The sequence below is a fragment of the Corythoichthys intestinalis genome, chromosome 19, assembly GCF_030265065.1.
Source record: "Corythoichthys intestinalis isolate RoL2023-P3 chromosome 19, ASM3026506v1, whole genome shotgun sequence".
Lineage (NCBI taxonomy): Eukaryota > Metazoa > Chordata > Actinopteri > Syngnathiformes > Syngnathidae > Corythoichthys > Corythoichthys intestinalis.
Genome location: NC_080413.1, coordinates 24,958,018 through 24,985,382, shown reverse-complemented (window position 1 = coordinate 24,985,382; position 27,365 = coordinate 24,958,018). Strand labels below are relative to the sequence as shown.

General features: G+C 40.3%; 1 protein-coding gene across 5 annotated transcripts in view; it reads right to left on the bottom strand.

Moving 5' to 3' along the window:
* Positions 1–27,365, bottom strand: part of lama2 (laminin, alpha 2) — a 338,873-nt gene that overhangs the window by 87,565 nt on the left and 223,943 nt on the right. For all 5 annotated transcript variants that reach the window (XM_057822981.1, XM_057822982.1, XM_057822979.1 and 2 more), the window contains 5 exons: positions 25,888–26,064; positions 25,608–25,793; positions 25,393–25,511; positions 25,188–25,305; positions 20,335–20,487 (listed from right to left, as the gene is read on the bottom strand). In XM_057822981.1, coding sequence (XP_057678964.1) covers positions 20,335–20,487; positions 25,188–25,305; positions 25,393–25,511; positions 25,608–25,793; positions 25,888–26,064 — 753 coding nt within the window. The remainder of the gene's footprint in view (positions 1–20,334; positions 20,488–25,187; positions 25,306–25,392; positions 25,512–25,607; positions 25,794–25,887; positions 26,065–27,365) is intronic.

The following is a 27,365-nucleotide window of genomic DNA, read 5'->3' as shown; positions in this document are numbered from 1 at the left end:
TGGACCCCTCCGCTTCAACGAAACTTCAATATTTTTCATCAGGCACCTGAACACAGGTCTTAAGGCTTCCCTTTTGCAGGTTTGAGGTAGATTGATTTTTTCCCTTTAGAGGAGGAGTGTGTCCCGTAAAAAAGGGCATTTCCTGTTCCCACTAGGAGGCGCCAGGCACAAATGGTAAATTTTCAATCCAGTCCTGCTCAGGCTAGTATACCTCACACACATGCCAGATTTAAAATAGATTGAACGTTGTATGAGGGAGTTATCAGTCATTTTCCGAATTCGGTGTTTTGGCGAAAAAATGGCCGACTTTGGCACCCCGCCCAGGTCAGGCCCGTGAATGAAAACACACCATTTTTATAACTTAAGATTTCATATGCCTCATGAACAGGCTCGCCAATTTTGAGAATGATCAAACTAATTCCCTAGGTGCCAAGGTGTAAAATGTGCACACTGTAAATCGATAAAAATTTCACATTCAATCCAAAATACCCGATTTCCTGTAGGATTTGGAATGTGTGTGCAAGAGACTTTTTGGAGCAGTTTTGCACAAAGTTTTGACTCTCCAAATTTCATCACTCTATGTTAGAAAAACCTAAATGGAGAGGCCTTTTTGAAAATTTCAAGGGGGCGCCACTGAGCCATTTTGTTAAATTTTTTCGTAACGTTGCAAGATTATCGAACGTTATCCAAAGCCGCATGTATGTGCAAATTTTGGTGAGTTTTTATGCATATTCAAGCCTCCAAATGTAAACTCTTACTGTGAACCCATGAAAATTTCACATTCGATCCAAAATACCCAATTTCCTGTTGGATTTGGAATATGGGTGCAAGAGACTTTTTGGAGCAGTTTTGCATAAGGTATCTACTCCCCAAATTTCCTTGCTCTATGTTGAAAAAACCCAATAGGAAAGGCCTTTTTTAAAACTTCTTTCTTTCGCCACTAGTTGGCACTGTAGAGTTGATGCAAATGACCCCTACAAGAACCTTCAGGGTATGACTCTCAACAAACACGGAAAGTTTGGCGCAGATATGTTGCATATCTGCCGAGTTATGACTGTTCAAAATTTTTGGCGAGACAAATTGTTGACGGTCATTTTCACTTCCAGTTTGGACCTCTCCGCTTCAACGAAACCTCAATATTTTTTATCAGGGACCTGAACACATGTCTTGAGGCTCCCCTGAAACAGGTTTGAGGTCAATAGATTTTTTTCCCTTGGAGGAGGAGCCTGTCTCGTAAAGAAGGCCATTTCCTGTTCCCACTAGGGGGCGCCAGGCCTAATGGGTAATATTTCAATGCAGTCGTGTTCAGGCTGGGATATCTCATATACATGCTAGAAATGAAAAAGATTGAACGTTGTATCACGGAGTTTTTAATCATTTTCTGAATTTGGTATTTTGCCCAAAAATGGCCGACTTTGGGACCACGCCCAGGCCCGACCCTTGAGTGAAAACACACCATTTTCAAAACTTAAGATCTCATATGTCTCCTGAATACTCTGACCAATTTTGAAGACGATCCAACTATTTTCTTCAGCGACAAGGTCTCAAATGTAAATCGATAAAATTTCACATTTGATCCAAAATTTCCGACTTCCTGTTGGATTTGGAATATGGGTGCAAGAGACTTTTTGGAGCAGGTTTGCACAATGTATCGACTCGCCAAATTTCATCGTTCTACGTTGAAAAAACCTAATAGGAAAGGCCTTTTTGAAAATTTCAAGGGGGCGCCACTGAGCGATTTTGTTAAATTTTTTTGTAGATTATCAAAATTTACGCAAAGTTGCATGTATGTGCAAATTTTGGTGAGTTTTCGTGCATGTTCAGGCCTCCAAATGTAAACCCCAACTGTGAACCGATAAAAATTTCACATTTGATCCAAAATATCCGATTTCCTGTTGGATTTGGAATATGGGTGCAAGAGGCTTTTTTGAACAGTTAGGCATAAGGTATCTACTCCCCAAATTTCATTGCTCTACGTTGAAAACCTGAGAGGAGAGGCCTTTTTGAAAATTTTAAGGGTAAAGGGGGCGCCACTGAGCCATTTTTTGACATTTTTTCAAAACGACACAAGATTATCGAAATTTACGCGAAGCGGCACGTATGTGCAAATTTTGGTGACTTTTCGTGCATGTTCAGGCCTCCAAATTGGCCATTTTCATTTGCCCTGAAAAAAGAAGAATAATAATAACTAGGCCTGCAAGCAGGACTGAACGGGCCCTCGCAATCTAGCGCAACTCGGACGTCACGCAACTCAGACTGTGTGCAGGTCAGGGTGGTGGCAGATCCTCCTCTCTAATCATCTCATTAGAACCTAACAAGCTCGAAAGTCGCCTCTTTACATTCCCACACCCAAGAGATAAAAACCCCTATTGGAGAGAGTACTACAAAAAAGGAGCCACTACTGAGCTGTGCAGCCAAGCCCTTATTCAAAACCAAATTAATCTTCTAACTGGGCCAATTCGACCAAGTGTGCCAACTATTGTGGCTCTATAAGCTCCCTGAGTCTCTGAAAAAAATATATTTCCTTTAAATGGCGAACAAAGGGTCGTCACGGCAACAGACAGAGACACGTGGACATGGGCCGTAAAAAAGTATTTTAATAGGTCTTGAAACTACAATGACCAACATGAAAAGAACTGGACATGTTTTGGAAAAACGAGTGACTTTCTATCGCCACTAGTTGGCGCTGTAGGGTTGATGCAAATGACCCCTACAAGGCCCTTCAGGGTATGACTCTCAACAAGCACGGGAAGTTTGGCGCAGATATCTTGTATATCTGCCGAGTTATGACTGTTCAAAGTTTTTGGAGAGAAAAATTGTTGACAGTCATTTTCACTTTCCTGTTTGGACCCCTCCGCTTCAACGAAACTTCAATATTTTTCATCAGGCACCTGAAGACAGGTCTTAAGGTTTCCCTTATGCAGGTTTGAGGTAGATTGATTTTTTCCCTTTAGAGGAGGAGTGTGTCCCGTAAAAAAGGGCATTTCCTGTTCCCACTAGGAGGCGCCAGGCACAAATGGTAAATTTTCAATCCAGTCCTGCTCAGGCTGGTATACCTCACACACATGCCAGATTTAAAATAGATTGAACGTTGTATGAGGGAGTTATCAGTCATTTTCCGAATTCGGTGTTTTGGCGAAAAAATGGAAGAATTTGGCGCCCCGCCCAGGTCAGGCCCGTGAATGAAAACACACCATTTTTATAACTTAAGATTTCATATGCCTCATGAACAGTCTCACCAATTTTGAGAATGATCAAACTAATTCCCTAGGTGCCAAGGTGTAAAATGTGCACACTGTAAATCGATAAAAAGTTCACATTCAATCCAAAATACCCGATTTCCTGTAGGATTTGGAATGTGTGTGCAAGAGACTTTTTGGAGCAGTTTTGCACAAAGTTTTGACTCTCCAAATTTCATCACTCTATGTTAGAAAAACCTAAATGGAGAGGCCTTTTTGAAAATTTCAAGGGGGCGCCACTGAGCCATTTTGTTAAATTGTTTCGTAACGTTGCAAGATTATCGAACGTTATCCAAAGCCGCATGTATGTGCAAATTTTGGTGAGTTTTTATGCATATTCAAGCCTCCAAATGTAAACTCTTACTGTGAACCCATGAAAATTTCACATTCGATCCAAAATACCCGATTTCCTGTTGGATTTGGAATATGGGTGCAAGAGACTTTTTGGAGCAGTTTTGCATAATGTATCTACTCCCCAAATTTCCTTGCTCTATGTTGAAAAAACCCAATAGGAAAGGCCTTTTTTAAAACTTCTTTCTGTCGCCACTAGTTGGCACTGTAGAGTTGATGCAAATGACCCCTACAAGAACCTTCAGGGTATGACTCTCAACAAACACGGAAAGTTTGGCGCAGATATGTTGCATATCTGCCGAGTTATGACTGTTCAAAATTTTTGGCGAGACAAATTGTTGACGGTCATTTTCACTTCCAGTTTGGACCTCTCCGCTTCAACGAAACCTCAATATTTTTCATCAGGGACCTGAACACATGTCTTGAGGCTCCCCTGAAACAGGTTTGAGGTCAATAGATTTTTTTCCCTTGGAGGAGGAGCCTGTCTCGTAAAGAAGGCCATTTCCTGTTCCCACTAGGGGGCGCCAGGCCTAATGGGTAATATTTCAATGCAGTCGTGTTCAGGCTGGGATATCTCATATACATGCTAGAAATGAAAAAGATTGAACGTTGTATCACGGAGTTTTTAATCATTTTCTGAATTTGGTATTTTGCCCAAAAATGGCCGACTTTGGGACCACGCCCAGGTCAGACCCTTGAGTGAAAACTCACCATTTTCAAAACTTAAGATCTCATATGTCTCCTGAATAGTCTGACCAATTTTGAAGACGATCCAACTATTTTCTTCAGCGACAAGGTCTCAAATGTAAATCGATAAAATTTCACATTTGATCCAAAATTTCCGGCTTCCTGTTGGGTTTGGAATATGGGTGCAAGAGACTTTTTGGAGCAGTTTTGCACAATGTATCGACTCGCCAAATTTCATCGTTCTACGTTGAAAAAACCTAATAGGAAAGGCCTTTTTGAAAATTTCAAGGGGGCGCCACTGAGCCATTTTGTTAAATTTTTTTGTAGATTATCAAAATTTACGTAAAGTTGCATGTATGTGCAAATTTTGGTGAGTTTTCGTGCATGTTCAGGCCTCCAAATGTAAACTCCAACTGTGAACCGATAAAAATTTCACATTTGATCCAAAATATCCGATTTCCTGTTGGATTTGGAATATGGGTGCAAGAGGCTTTTTTGAACAGTTAGGCATAAGGTATCTACTCCCCAAATTTCATTGCTCTACGTTGAAAACCTGAGAGGAGAGGCCTTTTTGAAAATTTTAAGGGTAAAGGGGGCGCCACTGAGCCATTTTTTGACATTTTTTCAAAACGACACAAGATTATCGAAATTTACGCAAAGCCGCACGTATGTGCAAATTTTGGTGACTTTTCGTGCATGTTCAGGCCTCCAAATTGGCCATTTTCATTTGCCCTGAAAAAAGAAGAATAATAATAATAACTAGGCCTGCAAGCAGGACTGAACGGGCCCTCGCGATCTAGCGCAACTCGGACGTCACGCAACTCGGACTGTGTGCAGGTCAGGGCGGTGGCAGATCCTCCTCTCTAATCATCTCATTAGAACCTAACATGCTCGAAAGTCGCCTATTTACATTCCCACACCCAAGAGATAAAAACCCCTATTGGAGAGAGTACTACAAAAAAGGAGCCACTACTGAGCTGTGCAGCCAAGCCCTTATTCAAAACTAAAATTAATCTTCTAACTGGGCCAATTCGACCAAGTGTGCCAACTATTGTGGCTCTATAAGCTGCCTGAGTCTCTGAAAAAAAATATTTCCTTTAAATGGCGAACAAAGGGTCGTCACGGCAACAGACAGAGACACGTGGACATGGGCCGTAAAAAAGTATTTTAATAGGTCTTGAAACTACAATGACCAACATGAAAAGAACTGGACATGTTTTGGAAAAACGAGTGACTTTCTATCGCCACTAGTTGGCGCTGTAGGGTTGATGCAAATGACCCCTACAAGGCCCTTCAGGGTATGACTCTCAACAAGCACGGGAAGTTTGGCGCAGATATCTTGTATATCTGCCGAGTTATGACTGTTCAAAGTTTTTGGAGAGAAAAATTGTTGACAGTCATTTTCACTTTCCTGTTTGGACCCCTCCGCTTCAACGAAACTTCAATATTTTTCATCAGGCACCTGAAGACAGGTCTTAAGGTTTCCCTTATGCAGGTTTGAGGTAGATTGATTTTTTCCCTTTAGAGGAGGAGTGTGTCCCGTAAAAAAGGGCATTTCCTGTTCCCACTAGGAGGCGCCAGGCACAAATGGTAAATTTTCAATCCAGTCCTGCTCAGGCTGGTATACCTCACACACATGCCAGATTTAAAATAGATTGAACGTTGTATGAGGGAGTTATCAGTCATTTTCCGAATTCGGTGTTTTTGCGAAAAAATGGAAGAATTTGGCGCCCCGCCCAGGTCAGGCCCGTGAATGAAAACACACCATTTTTATAACTTAAGATTTCATATGCCTCATGAACAGTCTCACCAATTTTGAGAATGATCAAACTAATTCCCTAGGTGCCAAGGTGTAAAATGTGCACACTGTAAATCGATAAAAAGTTCACATTCAATCCAAAATACCCGATTTCCTGTAGGATTTGGAATGTGTGTGCAAGAGACTTTTTGGAGCAGTTTTGCACAAAGTTTTGACTCTCCAAATTTCATCACTCTATGTTAGAAAAACCTAAATGGAGAGGCCTTTTTGAAAATTTCAAGGGGGCGCCACTGAGCCATTTTGTTACATGTTTTCGTAACGTTGCAAGATTATCGAACGTTATCCAAAGCCGCATGTATGTGCAAATTTTGGTGAGTTTTTATGCATATTCAAGCCTCCAAATGTAAACTCTTACTGTGAACCCATGAAAATTTCACATTCGATCCAAAATACCCAATTTCCTGTTGGATTTGGAATATGGGTGCAAGAGACTTTTTGGAGCAGTTTTGCATAAGGTATCTACTCCCCAAATTTCCTTGCTCTATGTTGAAAAAACCCAATAGGAAAGGCCTTTTTTAAAACTTCTTTCTGTTGCCACTAGTTGGCACTGTAGAGTTGATGCAAATGACCCCTACAAGAACCTTCAGGGTATGACTCTCAACAAACACGGAAAGTTTGGCGCAGATATGTTGCATATCTGCCGAGTTATGACTGTTCAAAATTTTTGGCGAGACAAATTGTTGACGGTCATTTTCACTTGCAGTTTGGACCTCCCCGCTTCAACGAAACCTCAATATTTTTCATCAGGGACCTGAACACATGTCTTGAGGCTCCCCTGAAACAGGTTTGAGGTCAATAGATTTTTTTCCCTTGGAGGAGGAGCCTGTCTCGTGAAGAAGGCCATTTCCTGTTCCCACTAGGGGGCGCCAGGCCTAATAGGTAATATTTCAATGCAGTCGTGTTCAGGCTGAGATATCTCATATACATGCTAGAAATGAAAAAGATTGAACGTTGTATCACGGAGTTTTTAATCATTTTCTGAATTTGGTATTTTGCCCAAAAATGGCCGACTTTGGGACCACGCCCAGGCCAGACCCTTGAATGAAAACACACCATTTTGAAAACTTAAGATCTCATAGGTCTCCTGAATAGTCTGACCAATTTTGAAGACGATCCAACTTTATCCTTCAGCGACAAGGTCTCAAATGTAAATCGATAAAATTTCGCATTTGACCCAAAATTTCCGGCTTCCTGTTGGGTTTGGAATATGGGTGCAAGAGACTTTTTGGAGCAGTTTTGCACAATGTATCGACTCGCCAAATTTCATTGTTCTACGTTGAAAAAACCTAATAGGAAAGGCCTTTTTGAAAATTTCAAGGGGGCGCCACTGAGCCATTTTGTTAAATTTTTTTGTAGATTATCAAAATTTTTGCAAAGTTGCATGTATGTGCAAATTTTGGTGAGTTTTCGTGCATGTTCAGGCCTCCAAATGTAAACTCCAACTGTGAACCGATAAAAATTTCACATTTGATCAAAAATATCCGATTTCCTGTTGGATTTGGAATATGGGTGCAAGAGGCTTTTTTGAACAGTTAGGCATAAGGTATCTACTCCCCAAATTTCATTGCTCTACGTTGAAAACCTGAGAGGAGAGGCCTTTTTGAAAATTTTAAGGGTCAAGGGGGCGCCACTGAGCCATTTTTTGACATTTTTTCAAAACGACACAAGATTATCGAATTTTACGCAAAGCCGCACGTATGTGCAAATTTTGGTGACTTTTCGTGCATGTTCAGGCCTCCAAATTGGCCATTTTCATTTGCCCTGAAAAAAGAAGAATAATAATAATAATAATAATAATAATAATCCTTTGCAAAACAATAGGGCCTTCGCACGTCTAGTGCTCGGGCCCTAATAATAATAATCCTTTGCAAAACAATAGGGCCTTCGCACGCTGAGTGCTCGGGCCCTAATAACTAGGCCTGCAAGCAGGACTGAACGGGCCCTCGCAATCTAGCGCAACTCGGACGTCACGCAACTCGGACTGTGTGCAGGTCAGGGTGGTGGCAGATCCTCCTCTCTAATCATCTCATTAGAACCTAACATGCTCGAAAGTCGCCTATTTACATTCCCACACCCAAGAGATAAAAACCCCTATTGGAGAGAGTACTACAAAAAAGGAGCCACTACTGAGCTGTGCAGCCAAGCCCTTATTCAAAACCAAAATTAATCTTCTAACTGGGCCAATTCGACCAAGTGTGCCAACTATTGTGGCTCTATAAGCTCCCTGAGTCTCTGAAAAAAAATATTTCCTTTAAATGGCGAACAAAGGGTCGTCACGGCAACAGACAGAGACACGTGGACATGGGCCGTAAAAAAGTATTTTAATAGGTCTTGAAACTACAATGACCAACATGAAAAGAACTGGACATGTTTTGGAAAAACGAGTGACTTTCTATCGCCACTAGTTGGCGCTGTAGGGTTGATGCAAATGACCCCTACAAGGCCCTTCAGGGTATGACTCTCAACAAGCACGGGAAGTTTGGCGCAGATATCTTGTATATCTGCCGAGTTATGACTGTTCAAAGTTTTTGGAGAGAAAAATTGTTGACAGTCATTTTCACTTTCCTGTTTGGACCCCTCCGCTTCAACGAAACTTCAATATTTTTCATCAGGCACCTGAAGACAGGTCTTAAGGTTTCCCTTATACAGGTTTGAGGTAGATTGATTTTTTCCCTTTAGAGGAGGAGTGTGTCCCGTAAAAAAGGGCATTTCCTGTTCCCACTAGGAGGCGCCAGGCACAAATGGTAAATTTTCAATCCAGTCCTGCTCAGGCTGTTATACCTCACACACATGCCAGATTTAAAATAGATTGAAGGTTGTATGAGGGAGTTATCAGTCATTTTCCGAATTCGGTGTTTTGGCGAAAAAATGGAAGAATTTGGCGCCCCGCCCAGGTCAGGCCCGTGAATGAAAACACACCATTTTTATAACTTAAGATTTCATATGCCTCATGAACAGTCTCACCAATTTTGAGAATGATCAAACTAATTCCCTAGGTGCCAAGGTGTAAAATGTACACACTGTAAATCGATAAAAAGTTCACATTCAATCCAAAATACCCGATTTCCTGTAGGATTTGGAATGTGTGTGCAAGAGACTTTTTGGAGCAGTTTTGCACAAAGTTTTGACTCTCCAAATTTCATCACTCTATGTTAGAAAAACCTAAATGGAGAGGCCTTTTTGAAAATTTCAAGGGGGCGCCACTGAGCCATTTTGTTAAATTGTTTCGTAACGTTGCAAGATTATCGAACGTTATCCAAAGCCGCATGTTTGTGCAAATTTTGGTGAGTTTTTATGCATATTCAGGCCTCCAAATTGTAAACTCTTACTGTGAACCCATGAAAATTTCACATTCGATCCAAAATACCCGATTTCCTGTTGGATTTGGAATATGGGTGCAAGAGACTTTTTGGAGCAGTTTTGCATAAGGTATCTACTCCCCAAATTTCCTTGCTCTATGTTGAAAAAACCCAATAGGAAAGGCCTTTTTTAAAACTTCTTTCTGTCGCCACTAGTTGGCACTGTAGAGTTGATGCAAATGACCCCTACAAGAACCTTCAGGGTATGACTCTCAACAAACACGGAAAGTTTGGCGCACATATGTTGCATATCTGCCGAGTTATGACTGTTCAAAATTTTTGGCGAGACAAATTGTTGACGGTCATTTTCACTTCCAGTTTGGACCTCTCCGCTTCAACGAAACCTCAATATTTTTCATCAGGGACCTGAACACATGTCTTGAGGCTCCCCTGAAACAGGTTTGAGGTCAATAGATTTTTTTCCCTTGGAGGAGGAGCCTGTCTCGTAAAGAAGGCCATTTCCTGTTCCCACTAGGGGGCGCCAGGCCTAATGGGTAATATTTCAATGCAGTCGTGTTCAGGCTGGGATATCTCATATACATGCTAGAAATGAAAAAGATTGAACGTTGTATCACGGAGTTTTTAATCATTTTCTGAATTTGGTATTTTGCCCAAAAATGGCCGACTTTGGGACCACGCCCAGGTCAGACCCTTGAGTGAAAACTCACCATTTTGAAAACTTAAGATCTCATATGTCTCCTGAATAGTCTGACCAATTTTGAAGACGATCCAACTATTTTCTTCAGCGACAAGGTCTCAAATGTAAATCGATAAAATTTCACATTTGATCCAAAATTTCTGGCTTCCAGTTGGGTTTGGAATATGGGTGCAAGAGACTTTTTGGAGCAGTTTTGCACAATGTATCGACTCGCCAAATTTCATCGTTCTACGTTGAAAAAACCTAATAGGAAAGGCCTTTTTGAAAATTTCAAGGGGGCGCCACTGAGCCATTTTGTTAAATTTTTTTGTAGATTATCAAAATTTACGCAAAGTTGCATGTATGTGCAAATTTTGGTGAGTTTTCGTGCATGTTCAGGCCTCCAAATGTAAACTCAAACTGTGAACCGATAAAAATTTCACATTTGATCCAAAATATCCGATTTCCTGTTGGATTTGGAATATGGGTGCAAGAGGCTTTTTTGAACAGTTAGGCATAAGGTATCTACTCCCCAAATTTCATTGCTCTACGTTGAAAACCTGAGAGGAGAGGCCTTTTTGAAAATTTTAAGGGTCAAGGGGGCGCCACTGAGCCATTTTTTGACATTTTTTCAAAACGACACAAGATTATCGAAATTTACGCAAAGCCGCACGTTTGTGCAAATTTTGGTGACTTTTCGTGCATGTTCAGGCCTCCAAATTGGCCATTTTCATTTGCCCTGAAAAAAGAAGAATAATAATAATAATAATAATAATAATAATAATAATAACTAGGCCTGCAAGCAGGACTGAACGGGCCCTCGCAATCTAGCGCAACTCGGACGTCACGCAACTCGGACTGTGTGCAGGTCAGGGTGGTGGCAGATCCTCCTCTCTAATCATCTCATTAGAACCTAAGATGCTCGAAAGTAGCAAAAACCCCTATTGGAGAGAGTACTACAAAAAAGGAGCCACTACTGAGCTGTGTAGCCAAGCCCTTATTCAAAACCCAAAACTAATCTTCTAAGTGGGCCAATTCGACCAAGTGTGCCAAATATTGTGGCTCTATAAGCTGCCTGAGTCTCTGAAAAAAAATATTTCCTTTAAATGGCGAACAAAGGGTCGTCACGGCAACAGACAGAGACACGTGGACATGGGCCGTAAATAAGTATTTTAATAGGTCTTGAAACTACAATGACCAACCTGAAAAGAACTGAACATGTATTGGAAAAACGAGTGACTTTCTATCGCCACTAGTTGGCGCTGTAGGTTTGATGCAAATGACCCCTACAAGGCCCTTCAGGGTATGACTCTCAACAAGCACGGGAAGTTTGGCGCAGATATGTTGTATATCTGCCGAGTTATGACTGTTCAAAGTTTTTGGAGAGAAAAATTGTTGACAGTCATTTTCACTTTCCTGTTTGGACCCCTCCGCTTCAACGAAACTTCAATATTTTTCATCAGGCACCTGAAGACAGGTCTTAAGGCTTCCCTTATGCAGCTTTGAGGTAGATTGATTTTTTCCCTTTAGAGGAGGAGTGTGTCCCGTAAAAAAAGGGCATTTCCTGTTCCCACTAGGAGGCGCCAAGCACAAATGGTAAATTTTCAATCCAGTCCTGCTCAGGCTGGTATACCTCACACACATGCCAGATTTAAAATAGATTGAACGTTGTATGAGGGAGTTATCAGTCATTTTCCGAATTCGGTGTTTTGGCGAAAAAATGGCCGACTTTGGCACCCCGCCCAGGTCAGGCCCGTGAATGAAAACACACCATTTTGATAACTTAAGATTTCATATGCCTCATGAACAGTCTCGCCAATTTTGAGAATGATCAAACTAATTCCCTAGGTGCCAAGGTGTAAAATGTGCACACTGTAAATCGATAAAAATTTCACATTCAATCCAAAATACCCGATTTCCTGTTGGGTTTGGAATATGCATGCAAGAGACTTTTTGGAGCAGTTTTGTACAAGGTATCGACTCTCCGAATTTCATCCCTCTACGTTGAAAAAACCTAAATGGAGAGGCCTTTTTGAAAATTTCAAGGGGGCGCCACTGAGCCATTTTGTTACATGTTTTCGTAACGTTGCAAGATTATTGAACGTTATGCAAAGCCACATGTATGTCCAAATTTTTGTGAGTTTTCGTGCATGTTCAAGCCTCCAAATGTAAACTCCTACTGTGAACCGATAAAAATTTCACATTCGATCCAAAATACCCGATTTCCTGTTGGATTTGGAATACGGGTGCAAGAGACTTTTTGGAGCAGTTTTGCACAAGGTATCGACTCCCCAAATTTCATCACTCTCTGTCAAAAAAACCTAATAGGAAACGCCTTTTTGAAAAATTCAAGGGGGCGCCACTGAGGCATTTTGCTACATTTTTTCGTAACATTGCAAGATTATCGAACGTTATCTAAAGCCGCATGTATGTGCAAATTTTTACGAGTTTTTGTGCATATTCAAGCCTCCAAATGTAAACTCCTACTGTGAACCCATGAAAATTTCACATTCGATCCAAAATACCCGATTTCCTGTTGGATTTGGAAAATGGGTGCAAGAGACTTTTTGGAGCAGTTTTGCATAAGGTATCTACTCCCCAAATTTCCTTGCTCTATGTTGAAAAAACCCAATAGGAAAGGCCTTTTTTAAAACTTCTTTCTGTCGCCACTAGTTGGCACTGTAGAGTTGATGCAAATGACCCCTACAAGAACCTTCAGGGTATGACTCTCAACAAACACGGGAAGTTTGGCGCAGATATGTTGTATATCTGCCGAGTTATGACTGTTCAAAGTTTTTTGCGTGACAAATTGTTGACGTTCATTTTCACTTTCCTGTTTGGACCCCTCCGCCTCAACAAAACCTCAATATTTTTCATCAGGCACCTGAACACAGGTCTTAAGGCTCCCCTGATGCAGGTTTGAGGTCAACAGATTTTTTTCCCTTGGAGGAGGAACCTGTCTCGTAAAAAAAGGCATTTCCTGTTCTCACTAGGGGGCGCTAGACCTAATGGGTAATATTTCAATGCACTCGTGTTAAGGGTGGGATACCACACATACATGCCAAATATGAAAAAGATTGAACGTTGTGTCAAGGAACTATAAGTCATTTACTGAATTTGTCATTTTGCCGAAAAAATGGTCGACTTTGGCACCACGCCCAGGTCAGACCCGTGAATGAAAACGCACCATTTTCAAAACTTAAGATTTCATATGTCTCCTGAACAGTCTCACCAATTTTGAAGATGATCCAACTAACTCCCTCGGCGAAAAGGTCTCAAATGTGCACCCTGTAAATCGATAAAAATTTCATATTTGATCCAAAATAACCGATTTCCTGTTGGGTTTGGAATATGCGTGTAAATGCTTTTTTGGAGCGGTTTTGGACAAGGTATAGACCCCCCAAATTTCATTGCTCTACGCTGACAGACCCTAATGTTATAGGCCAATTTTAAAATTTCAAGGGGGCGCCACTGAGCCATTTTGTTATATTTTTTTGCAACGTTGCAAAATTATCGAAATTTACAATTTTCCGGACGTATGTGCAAATTTTGGTGACTTTTCGTGCATGTTCAGGCCTCCAAATTGGCCGTTTTCATTTGCCCTGAAAAAAAAAAAAAAATAAAAAAATAAAAAAAAAAATAATCCTTTGCAAAACAATAGGGCCTTCGCACGCTTAGTGCTCGGGCCCTAATAATAATAATAATAATAATAATAATAATAATCCTTTGCAAAACAATAGGGCCTTCGCACGCTTAGTGCTCGGGCCCTAATAATAATAATAATAATAATAATAATAATAATAATAATAACTAGGCCTGCAAGCAGGACTGAACGGGCCCTCGCAATCTAGCGCAACTCGGACGTCACGCAACTCGGACTGTGTGCAGGTCAGGGTGGTGGCAGATCCTCCTCTCTAATCATCTCATTAGAACCTAACATGCTCGAAAGTCGCCTCTTACATTACCACACCCAAGAGATAAAAACCCCTATTGGAGAGATTACTACAAAAAAGGAGCCACTACTGAGCTGTGCAGCCAAGCCCTTATTCAAAACCAAAATTAATCTTCTAACTGGGCCAATTTGACCAAGTGTGCCAAATATTGTGGCTCTATAAGCTGCCTGACTCTCTGGAAAAAAATATTTCCTTTAAATGGCGAACAAAGGGTCGTCACGGCAACAGACAGACACGTGGACATGGGCCGTAAATAAGTATTTTAATAGGTCTTGAAACTACAATGACCAAACTGAAAAGAACTGGATATGTATTGGAAAAACGAGTGACTTTCTATTGCCACTAGTTGGCGCTGTAGGGTTGATGCAAATGACCCCTACAAGGCACTTCAGGGTATGACTCTCAACAAGCACGGGAAGTTTGTCGCAGATATGTTGTATATCTGCCGAGTTATGACTGTTCAAAGTTTTTAGCGAGACAAATTGTTGACGGTCATTTTCACTTTCCTGTTTGGACCCCTCCGCTTCAACGAAACCTCAATATTTTTCATCAGGCACCTGAACACAGGTCTTAAGGCTTCCCTTATACAGGTTTGAGGTAGATTGTTTTTTTCCCTTTAGAGGAGGTGTGTGTCCCGTAAAAAAAGGGCTTTTCCTGTTCCCACTAGGAGGCGCCAGGCACAAATGGTAAATTCTCAATCCAGTCCTGCTCAGGCAGGTATACCTCACACACATGCCAGATTTAAAATAGATTGAACGTTGTATGAGGGAGTTATCAGTCATTTTCTGAATTTGGTGTTTTGGCGAAAAAATGGCCGACTTTGGCACCCCGCCCAGCTCAGGCCCGTGAATGAAAACACACCATTTTGATAACTTAAGATTTCATATGCCTCATGAACAGTCTCGCCAATTTTGAGAATGATCAAACTAATTCCCTAGGTGCCAAGGTGTAAAATGTGCACACTGTAAATCGATAAAAATTTCACATTCAATCCAAAATACCCGATTTCCTGTTGGGTTTGGAATACGCATGCAAGAGACTTTTTGGAGCAGTTTTGTACAAGGTATCGACTCTCCGAATTTCATCCCTCTACGTTGAAAAAACCTAAATGGAGAGGCCTTTTTGAAAATTTCAAGGGGGCGCCACTGAGCCATTTTGTTACATGTTTTCGTAACGTTGCAAGATTATCGAACGTTATGCAAAGCCGCATGTATGTCCAAATTTTTGTGAGTTTTCGTGCATGTTCAAGCCTCCAAATGTGAACTCCTACTGTGAACCGATAAAAATTTCACATTCGATCCAAAATACCCGATTTCCTGTTGGATTTGGAATACGGGTGCAAGAGACTTTTTGGAGCAGTTTTGCACAAGGTATCGACTCCCCAAATTTCATCACTCTCTGTTAAAAAAACCTAATAGGAAACGCCTTTTTGAAAAATTCAAGGGGGCGCCACTGAGGCATTTTGCTACATTTTTTCGTAACATTGCAAGATTATCGAACGTTATCTAAAGCCGCATGTATGTGCAAATTTGTACAAGTTTTTGTGCATATTCAAGCCTCCAAATGTAAACTCCTACTGTGAACCCATGAAAATTTCACATTCGATCCAAAATACCCGATTTCCTGTTGGATTTGGAATATGGGTGCAAGAGACTTTTTGGAGCAGTTTTGCATAAGGTATCTACTCCCCAAATTTCCTTGCTCTATGTTGAAAAAACCCAATAGGAAAGGCCTTTTTTAAAACTTCTTTCTGTCGCCACTAGTTGGCACTGTAGAGTTGATGCAAATGACCCCTACAAGAACCTTCAGGGTATGACTCTCAACAAACACGGGAAGTTTGGCGCAGATATGTTGTATATCTGCCGAGTTATGACTGTTCAAAGTTTTTTGCGTGACAAATTGTTGACGTTCATTTTCACTTTCCTGTTTGGACCCCTCCGCCTCAACGAAACCTCAATATTTTTCATCAGGCACCTGAACACAGGTCTTAAGGCTCCCCTGATGCAGGTTTGAGGTCAACAGATTTTTTTCCCTTGGAGGAGGAACCTGTCTCGTAAAAAAAGGCATTTCCTGTTCTCACTAGGGGGCGCTAGACCTAATGGGTAATATTTCAATGCACTCGTGTTAAGGGTGGGATACCACACATACATGCCAAATATGAAAAAGATTGAACGTTGTGTCAAGGAACTATAAGTCATTTACTGAATTTGTCATTTTGCCGAAAAAATGGTCGACTTTGGCACCACGCCCAGGTCAGACCCGTGAATGAAAACGCACCATTTTCAAAACTTAAGATTTCATATGTCTCCTGAACAGTCTCACCAATTTTGAAGATGATCCAACTAACTCCCTCGGCGAAAAGGTCTCAAATGTGCACCCTGTAAATCGATAAAAATTTCATATTTGATCCAAAATAACCGATTTCCTGTTGGGTTTGGAATATGCGTGTAAATGCTTTTTTGGAGCGGTTTTGGACAAGGTATAGACCCCCCAAATTTCATTGCTCTACGCTGACAGACCCTAATGTTATAGGCCAATTTTAAAATTTCAAGGGGGCGCCACTGAGCCATTTTGTTATATTTTTTTGCAACGTTGCAAAATTATCGAAATTTACAATTTTCCGGACGTATGTGCAAATTTTGGTGACTTTTCGTGCATGTTCAGGCCTCCAAATTGGCCGTTTTCATTTGCCCTGAAAAAAAAAAAAAAAAAAAAAAAAAAAAAAAAAAATAATCCTTTGCAAAACAATAGGGCCTTCGCACGCTTAGTGCTCGGGCCCTAATAATAATAATAATAATCCTTTGCAAAACAATAGGGCCTTCGCACGTCTAGTGCTCGGGCCCTAATAAAAACATTTGAATATCGAAAATGAACCTGAGGGAGTAGTGATGACTGTTTTTAAATAAATAATAATTATAGTACAATTGCCAGGGTGACAAAATTAACATATGAGTAGAATAATTAATTTTAGTTAACATTTTCTCCAGTGACTGGCTCTTATTTCTACAAAACACTGACCTGGAGTACAGGAATAGCCATAATTCTGCAAATAATTGTGTTGATTTATGCATTTAATTTGTATTTTAATTTTTTTCAGAGTGACCTTTAAAGTGTGTATCACACCAAAAAGCATGTTTATTTCATTTTTCACGCGTTGTTTTAGTTCACCAGGTCTCATGCCTATTTGGTTGTTATTCTACTATCTTATGCTTTAAACAGTTTAAAATATTGGAAAATGACTGGATTTTGTCTTTAAAGTGCCTATGACAGCAAAAAAGCATGCTTATGTCATATTTCACGTGTTATTTTATGCTCCTGAATGAAATGGACCGCTTGGATGTGTTTGGAAGCGATCGTTTTATATATTCAATTTTTGAATCCCGCGCCATGAAAATGAGTCTTCCGGCTCCAGTCTCTGGTTTAGGACGATTGCGAATGTGACGTCACCCGGGTCAGCATTTCACAATACGGCATTGCTTTAGAGCATGCAGATGGACAGCGGATTCAGCTGATTATGCGGATTCATTCGTTTATTTTTCGCATCACGCTAGCCAAACGGCTGCAGGCTTTTGTAGCTGCACCAGGGAGAGGCGTGTGAGCCTTTTTTGATTTCAGAAAGTTCCCGTTCACCCCAAATCGGCCAAGACAAGTGTGCAATAATCGTGGGACCATTGGACTTATGAGGGAGCGAGTAAACATCGTCTTTTGTATTATGTCAAATACTGGGATCATGACACACGTTTTAATACAGAGGTGGCTTGCATTTTGTGGCTGACAATCCTCCTTGTCCACTGAAAATGCCACTAGGTCGACGATCGGTGGCTTGTTGCACCCCCCAACCTGCCGGGAGAGCACTATACTTGGCTTATTGCCCTCTTCCTGTGCCCGGTGTTCTGTCAAATGTTCATTGTCCAGCTGCTTCCCTGCAAATGAGCTTTCCTGCAGCAGGGGAACGATGAGCTTTAACTTGCTCGCCGTTGGGCGGGTTGCCGATCGTCAAAGACAATTGACAACCCCGCCGCCGTGTGATATAATCCGGGCTAGTTTTGTGTGTTTTTTCGCTTTGAAAAGTGAAAATAAGACTTTGAGACATCACTCTGTTCGGGTTAGCAAGTTGGCTAGATGTCACGCCTCTTGGTTTGTTTACATTCTCCAAAGCCAGGGCAAGAAAATGACAAAGGCCGGACTAACTACGGTGGCTTAAAATATCGTTCGGGAGGTGCGACAGGAAAGGTGAAGTCGTGAGTTTTCACCATTATGGAGTCATTTTGCCATGTCATACTGAATAAATGCATTTTTTAAATATTTCCTATTCCATTTAGCACAGGACTGTTATTTGTCATGACCATACCATTTATTTAGCTAATGGGGAAAAATACTTATAAAAAGAATATCCTGTATAAATATTGGAGAGATTGAAACAATAACATTTTGCTGCTCTCTTCGTTTCATTTTCCTCGTTCTGAATAATTCCCCCTCAGTGAGCTGAATTCTAAATCAGATGAAACCATGACCCCGCCGACATCATCCTCCTGTTGGGGAGCCCAATAATCATAGGCGTGGCTAAACGGCAGATTAAAAGACTAATTTCTTGTCATCTGTGCTTTGCCAAATTATTGTACATAGTCAAATCGTCTCAAAATATGATTCTAATTCACATAATAGTGCTATTTAAGACTTTTTTTTTATCCTGTCATACGCACTTTAACATAAGACGGAAGAAATCATGTTGTTCTACTGTCTTATAGTAAGTCGTTACGATACCAAATATGGTCTTACGACTTACATTATATACAAAAAAATTAGGGCTGTCAAAATTATCGCGTTAACGGGCGTTAATTAATTTTTTAAATTAATCACGTTAAAATATTTGACGCAATTAACGCACCCGCTGGCATATTGCTTCAAACATTACAATGAGGCCGTTTATGGACATTAAGAGTGAGGAGAATGCCACCGGCTGCTTGGGGGCACCGCCGTTCCATACTCATGTTATGTCTTCTAAACGTGGGAGAATTAGTAGTTGTGAGACGTTTATGCTGTATTCACAATGCAATGCAAATTGCTATTTGTGCTCCACACATATTTCGGTAAGTTTTCTTTCTTTTAGTGGCAATTATGTGTCTCTTGTTTTATTTTGGGTAAGATATGTACAGATACAGTGGGGAGAACAAGTATTTGAGACACTGCCAATGGGTTTTGGCAGTGTATCAAATACTTGTTCTCCCCCTGTATATGTTATACAGTAAAGACGAGTGGACACAGGCGCGCCGTTTATTGGCATAAGCTTCTCCTTCACAACAAACATAAGTATCGTTTAGTGAAACCACAACAAAAATAATATTCCTATCTCTCTCTCAAAAAAAAAAAAAAGTTCTCAAAAAGAAAAGCACTTTAGTCTATAGTAATGAGGCCCTATTCTGACACACAGTTAAACAACAATGCTAAATAAACTGGCATTCCATATCAATTTAGCTATGCAAAATACAGGTAAAACTTTTCACTCTATTTTTATTATTGTTATTTTTATTCTTATTATTATTATATTAACTCTACTTTTGATTGAAAATTTTACAAATTTTATTAAAACGAAAACATGAAGAGGGGTTTTAATATAAAATTACTATAACTTGTTACTATAACATTTATCGTTTAAGAACTACAAGTCTTTCTATCGGTGGATCACTTTAACAGAAAGAATGTTAATATTGTTACAATAAACAAATACAGTACTGATGTACAGTATGTTGGATGCATACATCCGTCATGTGTCTTATCTTTCCATTCCAACAATAATTTACATAAAAATATGGCATATTTTAGAGATGGTTTGAATTGCGATTAATTGCGACTAATTACGATTAATTAATTTTTAAGCTGTAATTAACTCGATTAAAATTTTTAATCGTTTGACAGCCCTAAAAAAAATGCATGCTGAGCACAATGTAGTCTTTATTTTGAGGCGTGAATGATTTTTCATCTTACTCACGTCTGAAAAACTGATTGAGGTGGATATTACACTTGGGGAAGTGAGATTTTCTGCATTCAACGCTCAATTGACATGGACTGTGAAATTCAAATTCTCCATTCTTCAAGTACCTTTGGGCTACGATCAAGAGCATCGGAATGACATGAAATATGAATAAGCAGGGTCTTGTTAATTATAGCAAGGCTAATTAAACTTCTTTTCTCAGTCTCCCCTTAATCTCTCTTCCAGAAGCTACCTGGCATATGGCTGTGTAGTGTTTCTAGCCCAAGAGTGTCTCTCACACACACACTTAGAAGTTACCTGGCATATGGACGTGTCAGGGTCACAGGTGGACGAGTGGCCGCTGCACTGGCACTGAACACAGCTGCCCATGCCTACAGCAGTGGGGACTCTGGAGGCCGGAGCAGATGTGTGTGAGCCGCTGCGAAGGCGGTAGAAACCTGCTGAACACTCCTGCATAGAAACAGAAGGACATCAAAAACAGAGGGAACAGAGGATGTGACTAAAGACTGAACAAAAGCGAAAGAGTACAAGGACCTTGTCAAGCATCATATCTTCTCTGTGTGAGCATGTACTACAACTGTCATAATAAAATATGAATGATAATGGAAAGTGCACAGAGCGAAGACAACCCTACTCATGGGCTCATAATTATCCTAAATTGCTATTTCTCAAGGCAACTGTTGACCTCCGTTTTCACACATACAGCCAATTAAGGGTTATTCCCCTCAGTGACTTTTGAACACACAAAAGAACACGCAGACATGCATGCACACAGATATGCAAGGTAACTCTCCATCCCTGTGTGCTCAGCAATAATTAATGAAGTCCCTTTAAAGAGCCATCTGCTCCCTCTACTCGCACTAAACGCCCATTTAGAAATACTTTAATAATGACAGCAGCTACAAACAGGACTCCCATCTGTTGGCAAAGCCCTCGACAAAACTTTCAAGTTGAGCAACACTTTTATTATTTGCCTTTCAGTTGGTACCCTTCAGAATTCTTAGACAATAAAGATGGCTGCTCTGATGCTCTTTCTGTAACCAGCAGCAGACTAAAACCTTGAAGTTTTGAAAAAGTAGATTTATAAAAGTACGGCTGTTGCTATCGATTATTTTAGTAGTCAATTAATCGATGAACTAGTTAGTTTGAATAATCGAGTAATCGGATTAGGAACATAAAAAATTAAAATACCTGAGTTTAGCCTCAAACGGTATAAAAAAAATAAAAATAAATGAGGATCTGAGTACAACAAAAGAACAACTGGCTAACGTGCATGGCAAAAGTCCGCTAACTTAAATGCAATAAAATGCTAACTTTTTTTTTCTTTTACACACGCTCTTAACAAATCATTCAAACACATATTCCCACTAAAAACACATACAATGAGTCAAATAAGTATTTAGTCAACCACTAATTGTGCAAGTTCTCCCACTTGAAAATATTGCAGAGGCCTGTAATTGTCAACATGGGTAAACCTCAACCATGAGAAACAGAATGTGGAAAAAAAAAAAACAAATTCACATTGTTTGATTTTTCAATCATTTATTTGCAAATCATAGTGGAAAATAAGTACTTGGTCTATACCAAAAGTTCATCTCAATACTTTGTTATGTACCCTTTGTTGGCAATAACGGAGGACAAACATTTTCTGTAACTCTTCACAAGCTTTTCACACACTGTTGCTAGTATTTTGGCCCATTTCTCCATGCAGATCTCGTCTAGAGCAGTGATGTTTTGGGGCTGTCGTTGGGTAACACAGGCTTTCAACTCCCTCCTCACCCCGTGGTGTCAAAATAATAACAGGAATGGGGAGCAAAAATCCCAGAACCACACGGGGGGACCAAGTGAATGACCTACAGAGAGCGGGGACCACAGTAACACAATGCGCCGCCAGGGACTCAAATCCTGCACTGCCAGACTTGTCCCCCTGCTGAAGAAAGTACATGTCCAGGCCCGTCTGTGGTTCGCTAGAAAGCATTTGGATGATCCAGAAGAGGACTGGGAGAATGTGTTATGGTCAGATGAAACCAAAATAGAACTTTTTGGTAGAAACACAGGTTCTCTTGTTTGGAGGAAAAAGAATACTGAATTGCACCATACCCACTGTGAAGCATGGGGCTGGAAACATCATGCTTTAGGGCTGTTTTTCTGCAAAGGGACCAGAAAGACTGATCTGTGAAAAGGAAAGAATGAATGGGGCCATGTATCGAGAGATTTTGAGTGAAAATCTCCTTCCATCAGCAAGGGCATTGAAGATGAGACGTGGCTGGGTCTTTCAACATGACAATGATCCCAAACACACAGCCAAGGCAACAAAGGAGTGGCTTCGTAGGAAGCATTTCAAGGTCCTGGAGTGGCCTAGCCAGTCTCCAGATCTCAACCCCATAGAAAATCTGTGGAGGGAGTTGAAAGTCTGTGTTGCCCAACGACGGTCCCAAAACATCACTGCTCTAGAGGAGCTCTGCATGGAGGAATGAGCCAAAATTCCAGCAACAGAGTGTGAAAAGCTTGTGAAGGGTTACAGAAAACGTTTGGCCTCCGTTATTGCCAACAAAGGGTGCATAACAAAATATTGAGATGAACTTTTGGTAAAGACCTAATGCTTATTTTCCTCCATGATTTGCAAATAAATTATTTAAAAATCAAACAATGTGATTTTCTTTTTTTTTTTGCACATTCTGTCTCTCATGGTTGAGGTTTAACCATGTTGACAATTACAGTCCTCTCTAATATTTTCAAGTGGGAGAACTTGCACAATTAGTGGTTGACTAAATACTTATTTGCCCCACTGTAAATATACCTATAAACTAACTTACAAATGCAATAAAAAAAAAACAAAAGCTTATGTTGGTCTTAAAAGGGAGCAGCTGGATTCAGCCATGTGAAATGAGTTATGTCACATTCACTGTTGCCACTAGAGGGAAGTGTATCCACGCAAATCGAAAAAACTAAATGCAAACACCTTCAAAACAAACAATTACAACGCCACTTTAAAGGAATACTCGAAACAGCAAAATTTTAATTTGAATCTTTTTTTTAATCAAATTACTCGAGTTAATCGCAGCAATACGTAGTAGTACAAATTGATGATTGTCACATAGTTGTATTGGCCAGAGCTGTGTTTTATGTGTATCATAACCTCCTCTCTATTTAGATCCTCACTCAACTAAAATTTGGCTTAACCATCTTTGCTTTCTGTGGCTTAAGAGGAGAAGCTGGACTCAGTTGAATTGGTTTGACAAACATAACAATTGAACGAAGGGTTCTTATCCTAGTGGGGCAAAGCAAAACACAGGCAGCAATTTAAAGCTCAGGCAGTCCTTTGCAAACATACCTTTTCTTTGAAGAAGTTGAAAACATCTCAATAGTTGCGACCAACATTTTGTATTATCGTTAGGATTTACTAAATTCAGGTAAAATTCAACACGTCAACGATGACTGTAACGAAAATATTTTGTTGATGAACAATTTTTTCATGAGGGTGACAAGACGATAACAAACTAAAACGTGTCTTCAGAGACTAAAACATAACGAGACGAATGACAGTTTTTGTCTGGTGAGACGAGAACCAGTCGAAAATGTGCCATAGTTTCTGTCACATGTTCACATTGTGTGATATTTTTTTTCTGTGTAGTTAAGGCCAAATTATACCGGATGCGTAAACGGTCCGGGTCCGGCAAGATATTGCGCTGGAGCCAATCCGTTTCCATTCTATCCTATTGTTGAAATTATACCGGCCACATCAGCGCTACGGATTTATTGTGGGCCATCTTCGACGTGCCAGAGCACGAAGGATGTTTTGGGCTATTTTCTATTTTTGCCAGAGACTCAGAATGGGCGGAGCCAGGCCTGCAGTCAACAGGCTAGGTTCTTATTCATGGTTTAAACACCAGCGAACATGGATGAAGAACGCATCATCATGGAGGTGGAAAGTCACAAAGTGATTTATGATGCAGCAGATCATTTTTTATAAGGACGACATTGAAAAGGAATCTGAATGGAACACCATAGCAGAAGCTATGAGTATGCACGTTATGTAATTTGAAACAGTAATTACATAGTAGCAAACGGGTTGTTAGTGTGGTCGGGGTGTCACAAACCCATGGTAAAAGCAAAATAAATTCAGGAAAAATGTTCAGTCAAATCAAGTCCACCTCTCTCTCCATTTCTCTGTTAAGTGCACGACAGCTCACGACGGAGGGAGCTGCCGGACCGCAGTTGTACGAAGCCAGTATGTTTTGTCCTATTTTTAACGTACTGCGGAGCACGCAGTCAACACTGCGCTTGGCGGCTCTATACAGCAAACGGGTCCAGTATAATTTGGCTTTTAGCCTGCATCGTAGCAGTGTCTGGTTGTGTCATTCATGTGACATACCGGTGTCCTCTCCAGCCTTGCCTCTTTTGAAACTCACAGTAAGATTTTGTTTTTTTATCTTGGCAAGAAAGAATATGCAATCTTGCTTTAGCATTTAGAGGTCTGTGCTGAGTGATCATCACACACTAAATGTAACTCATAGCGTTAGCATAGTATTCATAGCCTAACTTAAGGCTAGTGCTTTTTGTTACACACAGTATGTGGCATCCAGTTGGGTATAATTAATTTGATAATAATGTACTGTTTTGCTGCTGAGTGTGGATAATCACCAGGAAGTCGGCATTGTCCATGTACACGCTACAATATGTGCTCATCTGTCAACGTTCATTTGAAATAGTTGGAAACATTTATTTATTTATTTATTTGTCTTTGGACTAAAACTTTTCAAATTTACGGACAAAAACAATTTGAGTAAATGTTGACTAATACTAGACGAAGACAAACACATTTTGAAATGACATATGATATGACTAAGACTAATAAGTATTTTCACCCAAAATACTAAGACGAAAATTAAAAGGGCTACCAAAAACACTTATTTTTGGTTTTGGTTTTGTAGATCAAATGCCATATTCCTTTTGCACAGCAACGTCACACATAGAGTGTCTTATAGTCCAAAAAAATACGGGTGTTTCTTGGTATGTTGAAGCCCTCCCCCCAAACAGTCCTTTCACCAGAAAAATAATAGAGAGCAATTGCAAGACAACTATTCCCCCAAAAAAGCTTGGAAACATTTGTATTGTAAATGTTTGTGGTTAGTTGGTTTTGGGCTCACCTCACAGGACAGTCCAGAGTATCCAGTTGGACATTCACATTGTTCTATTTGGTAAGCTTTCTCACTCTCTCTGGTTGGTGTACCAGCTTCTGCCACAGTCAGACTTATCTCAGAAATACTGCAAGGGACACAAAACATATTTTTTGTAAGTTACTAAAAACATTTTTTTTTTTAATGCTGAAGAGCGCATCGGTATTCATTTTACCGGCTGTGTCTCATCTGGTTGCCATGTGATGCCTTGATGAGGACAAAGTCCACATAGAACAAGACGTCCATGAAATCCTGGCGTGTCATTGGCCGTCCGTCTGCGTGCCTCCACTCATGCTGTCGATAGAGACAAGACATCAATTACAAAGTTAAATCCAAGAAAATATACAACATTCCTTTGTAGTGAATAGATTTTCTCATTCCTTATCATACCTCTGTCATGTCAATCTCATGCCGTGTGAGCTGACCAATCTGGAGTCCCGTTACATGGCGCGTCATCACGATGTTGTGGTTAGCACCACCCTTGATAATTACCTGGGGCTCATATGAGGAGGGCCCAGTTTCATCTCTGGCCTCATAGTACACAGCATACTTCAATTTACCACCGTATGCCGTGATCTAAATGAAAACATGTTGAGAAATTATCAAAGGACATATCAACACATAACCAGAAATTGATTAGAACAACCAACGTTACAGGCAAGTTCCCTACCATGGAGCCTCGGAACTGTTGTGGTAGTTTCCAGTAATAAGGCTCGGAAAGAACTTGAGTGACCAGCTCAGAGTGTGCGAGGATCTCCGGGTGTTGGAAGCTCACTCCTGTTGTAGTCTCAATGATGCTACTTTTATCCACTAGGGGAAGCACTGTCTGCTCTGGTCTCAGTGTTAACTAGAATGAAAACCAAAATGTGAAAAATGTACAGCACTATGTCAAAATACCCCAATTTGATACATCAAACAAACACAAATAGCTTTCATGCAAGACGTACTGGTATATTAGGAGCATATGATTAAAAGTACAGAGATCCCTCACTACTTCGTGCCCTCAGTTCATCACCGATATTTTTTGAATTAAAAAAAAAAAAATAAATAAAAAATCTAGATTTAATAGAGCTGTCCCGATACGATCTTGCTCCTGCTGCTTTTCTTGGTAAGGCAGTGCACTGGAGTTGCTTTTTAAAGTTAACGATGATTGACAGACAGTTAAGGTTTGCTCTTGTCAGAGACGCTTGTAAGATGAGACTTCAAAGCGCCGCATGCGTCAACATTGTGTAACTCGTGTGTAAGTGAGCACCTTGAGCGGATTTGAGTGGACTCACTCAATGAAGCATTTAATAAAGACAAGCATTTTCCCCCGTTTTTTTTTTTTTTTTAATGGATTGGGCATCTACTTTTTTTCTTGTTTAAAAATAATTCAGTGGGACAGTAACATGTTTAAAACTTATCATAACTATTACATTTGAAGTGCTTAAAAAACAAAATACATATACAGTACATATATGGCGGAAAACACTCAGACGACTTGAAATTCCACTCTGAGACCCTCAATTTGTCCAAATTTCAAAATTGTCCTATACGCATGTGTAATACATCATTGGAAAGCTTAAAATCTCAATTTTCTGGTGGAGGAAAAATTTTGAACAGGAGGGAATTAAAAAATATATATATATAAAAAAAATTAAACCACTAAAACCTAACTGGAGGTAAGAACATGAGAGAGCATAATTAAAGACACCATGATTTTAATGGGATATCATCGCATACTTACCTTGTTTCGATCCAAAAACTGTATAGCATATATCACCGAGTGTCAAGACATAGCTGTGAATGGCCACAGCTGGACTTTTTGTTGATTTTATGGGTAAATGGTAAATGGTGTTATACTTGTATAGCGCTTTTCCACCTTTCAAGGTGCTCAAAGCGCTTTACACTACATTGCCATCTACCTACTGGTGACGCAGCACCAGGAGCAATGTGGGGTTCAGTATCTTGCTCAAGGATACCTAGGCGAGTTCATCAGGGCAGAGAATCGAACCCACAACCTCTAGGTTGGGGGAACAACTACTCTACCACTGAGCCACGCCATCCCCCATGGGTAAAACATGGTAAAATTACAAGGGTCGCGATGCAGAAATCGCAGACATCAAGGAATGGTTGAAATGTTCTTTTTCATGTTTTTACCCTTTAATT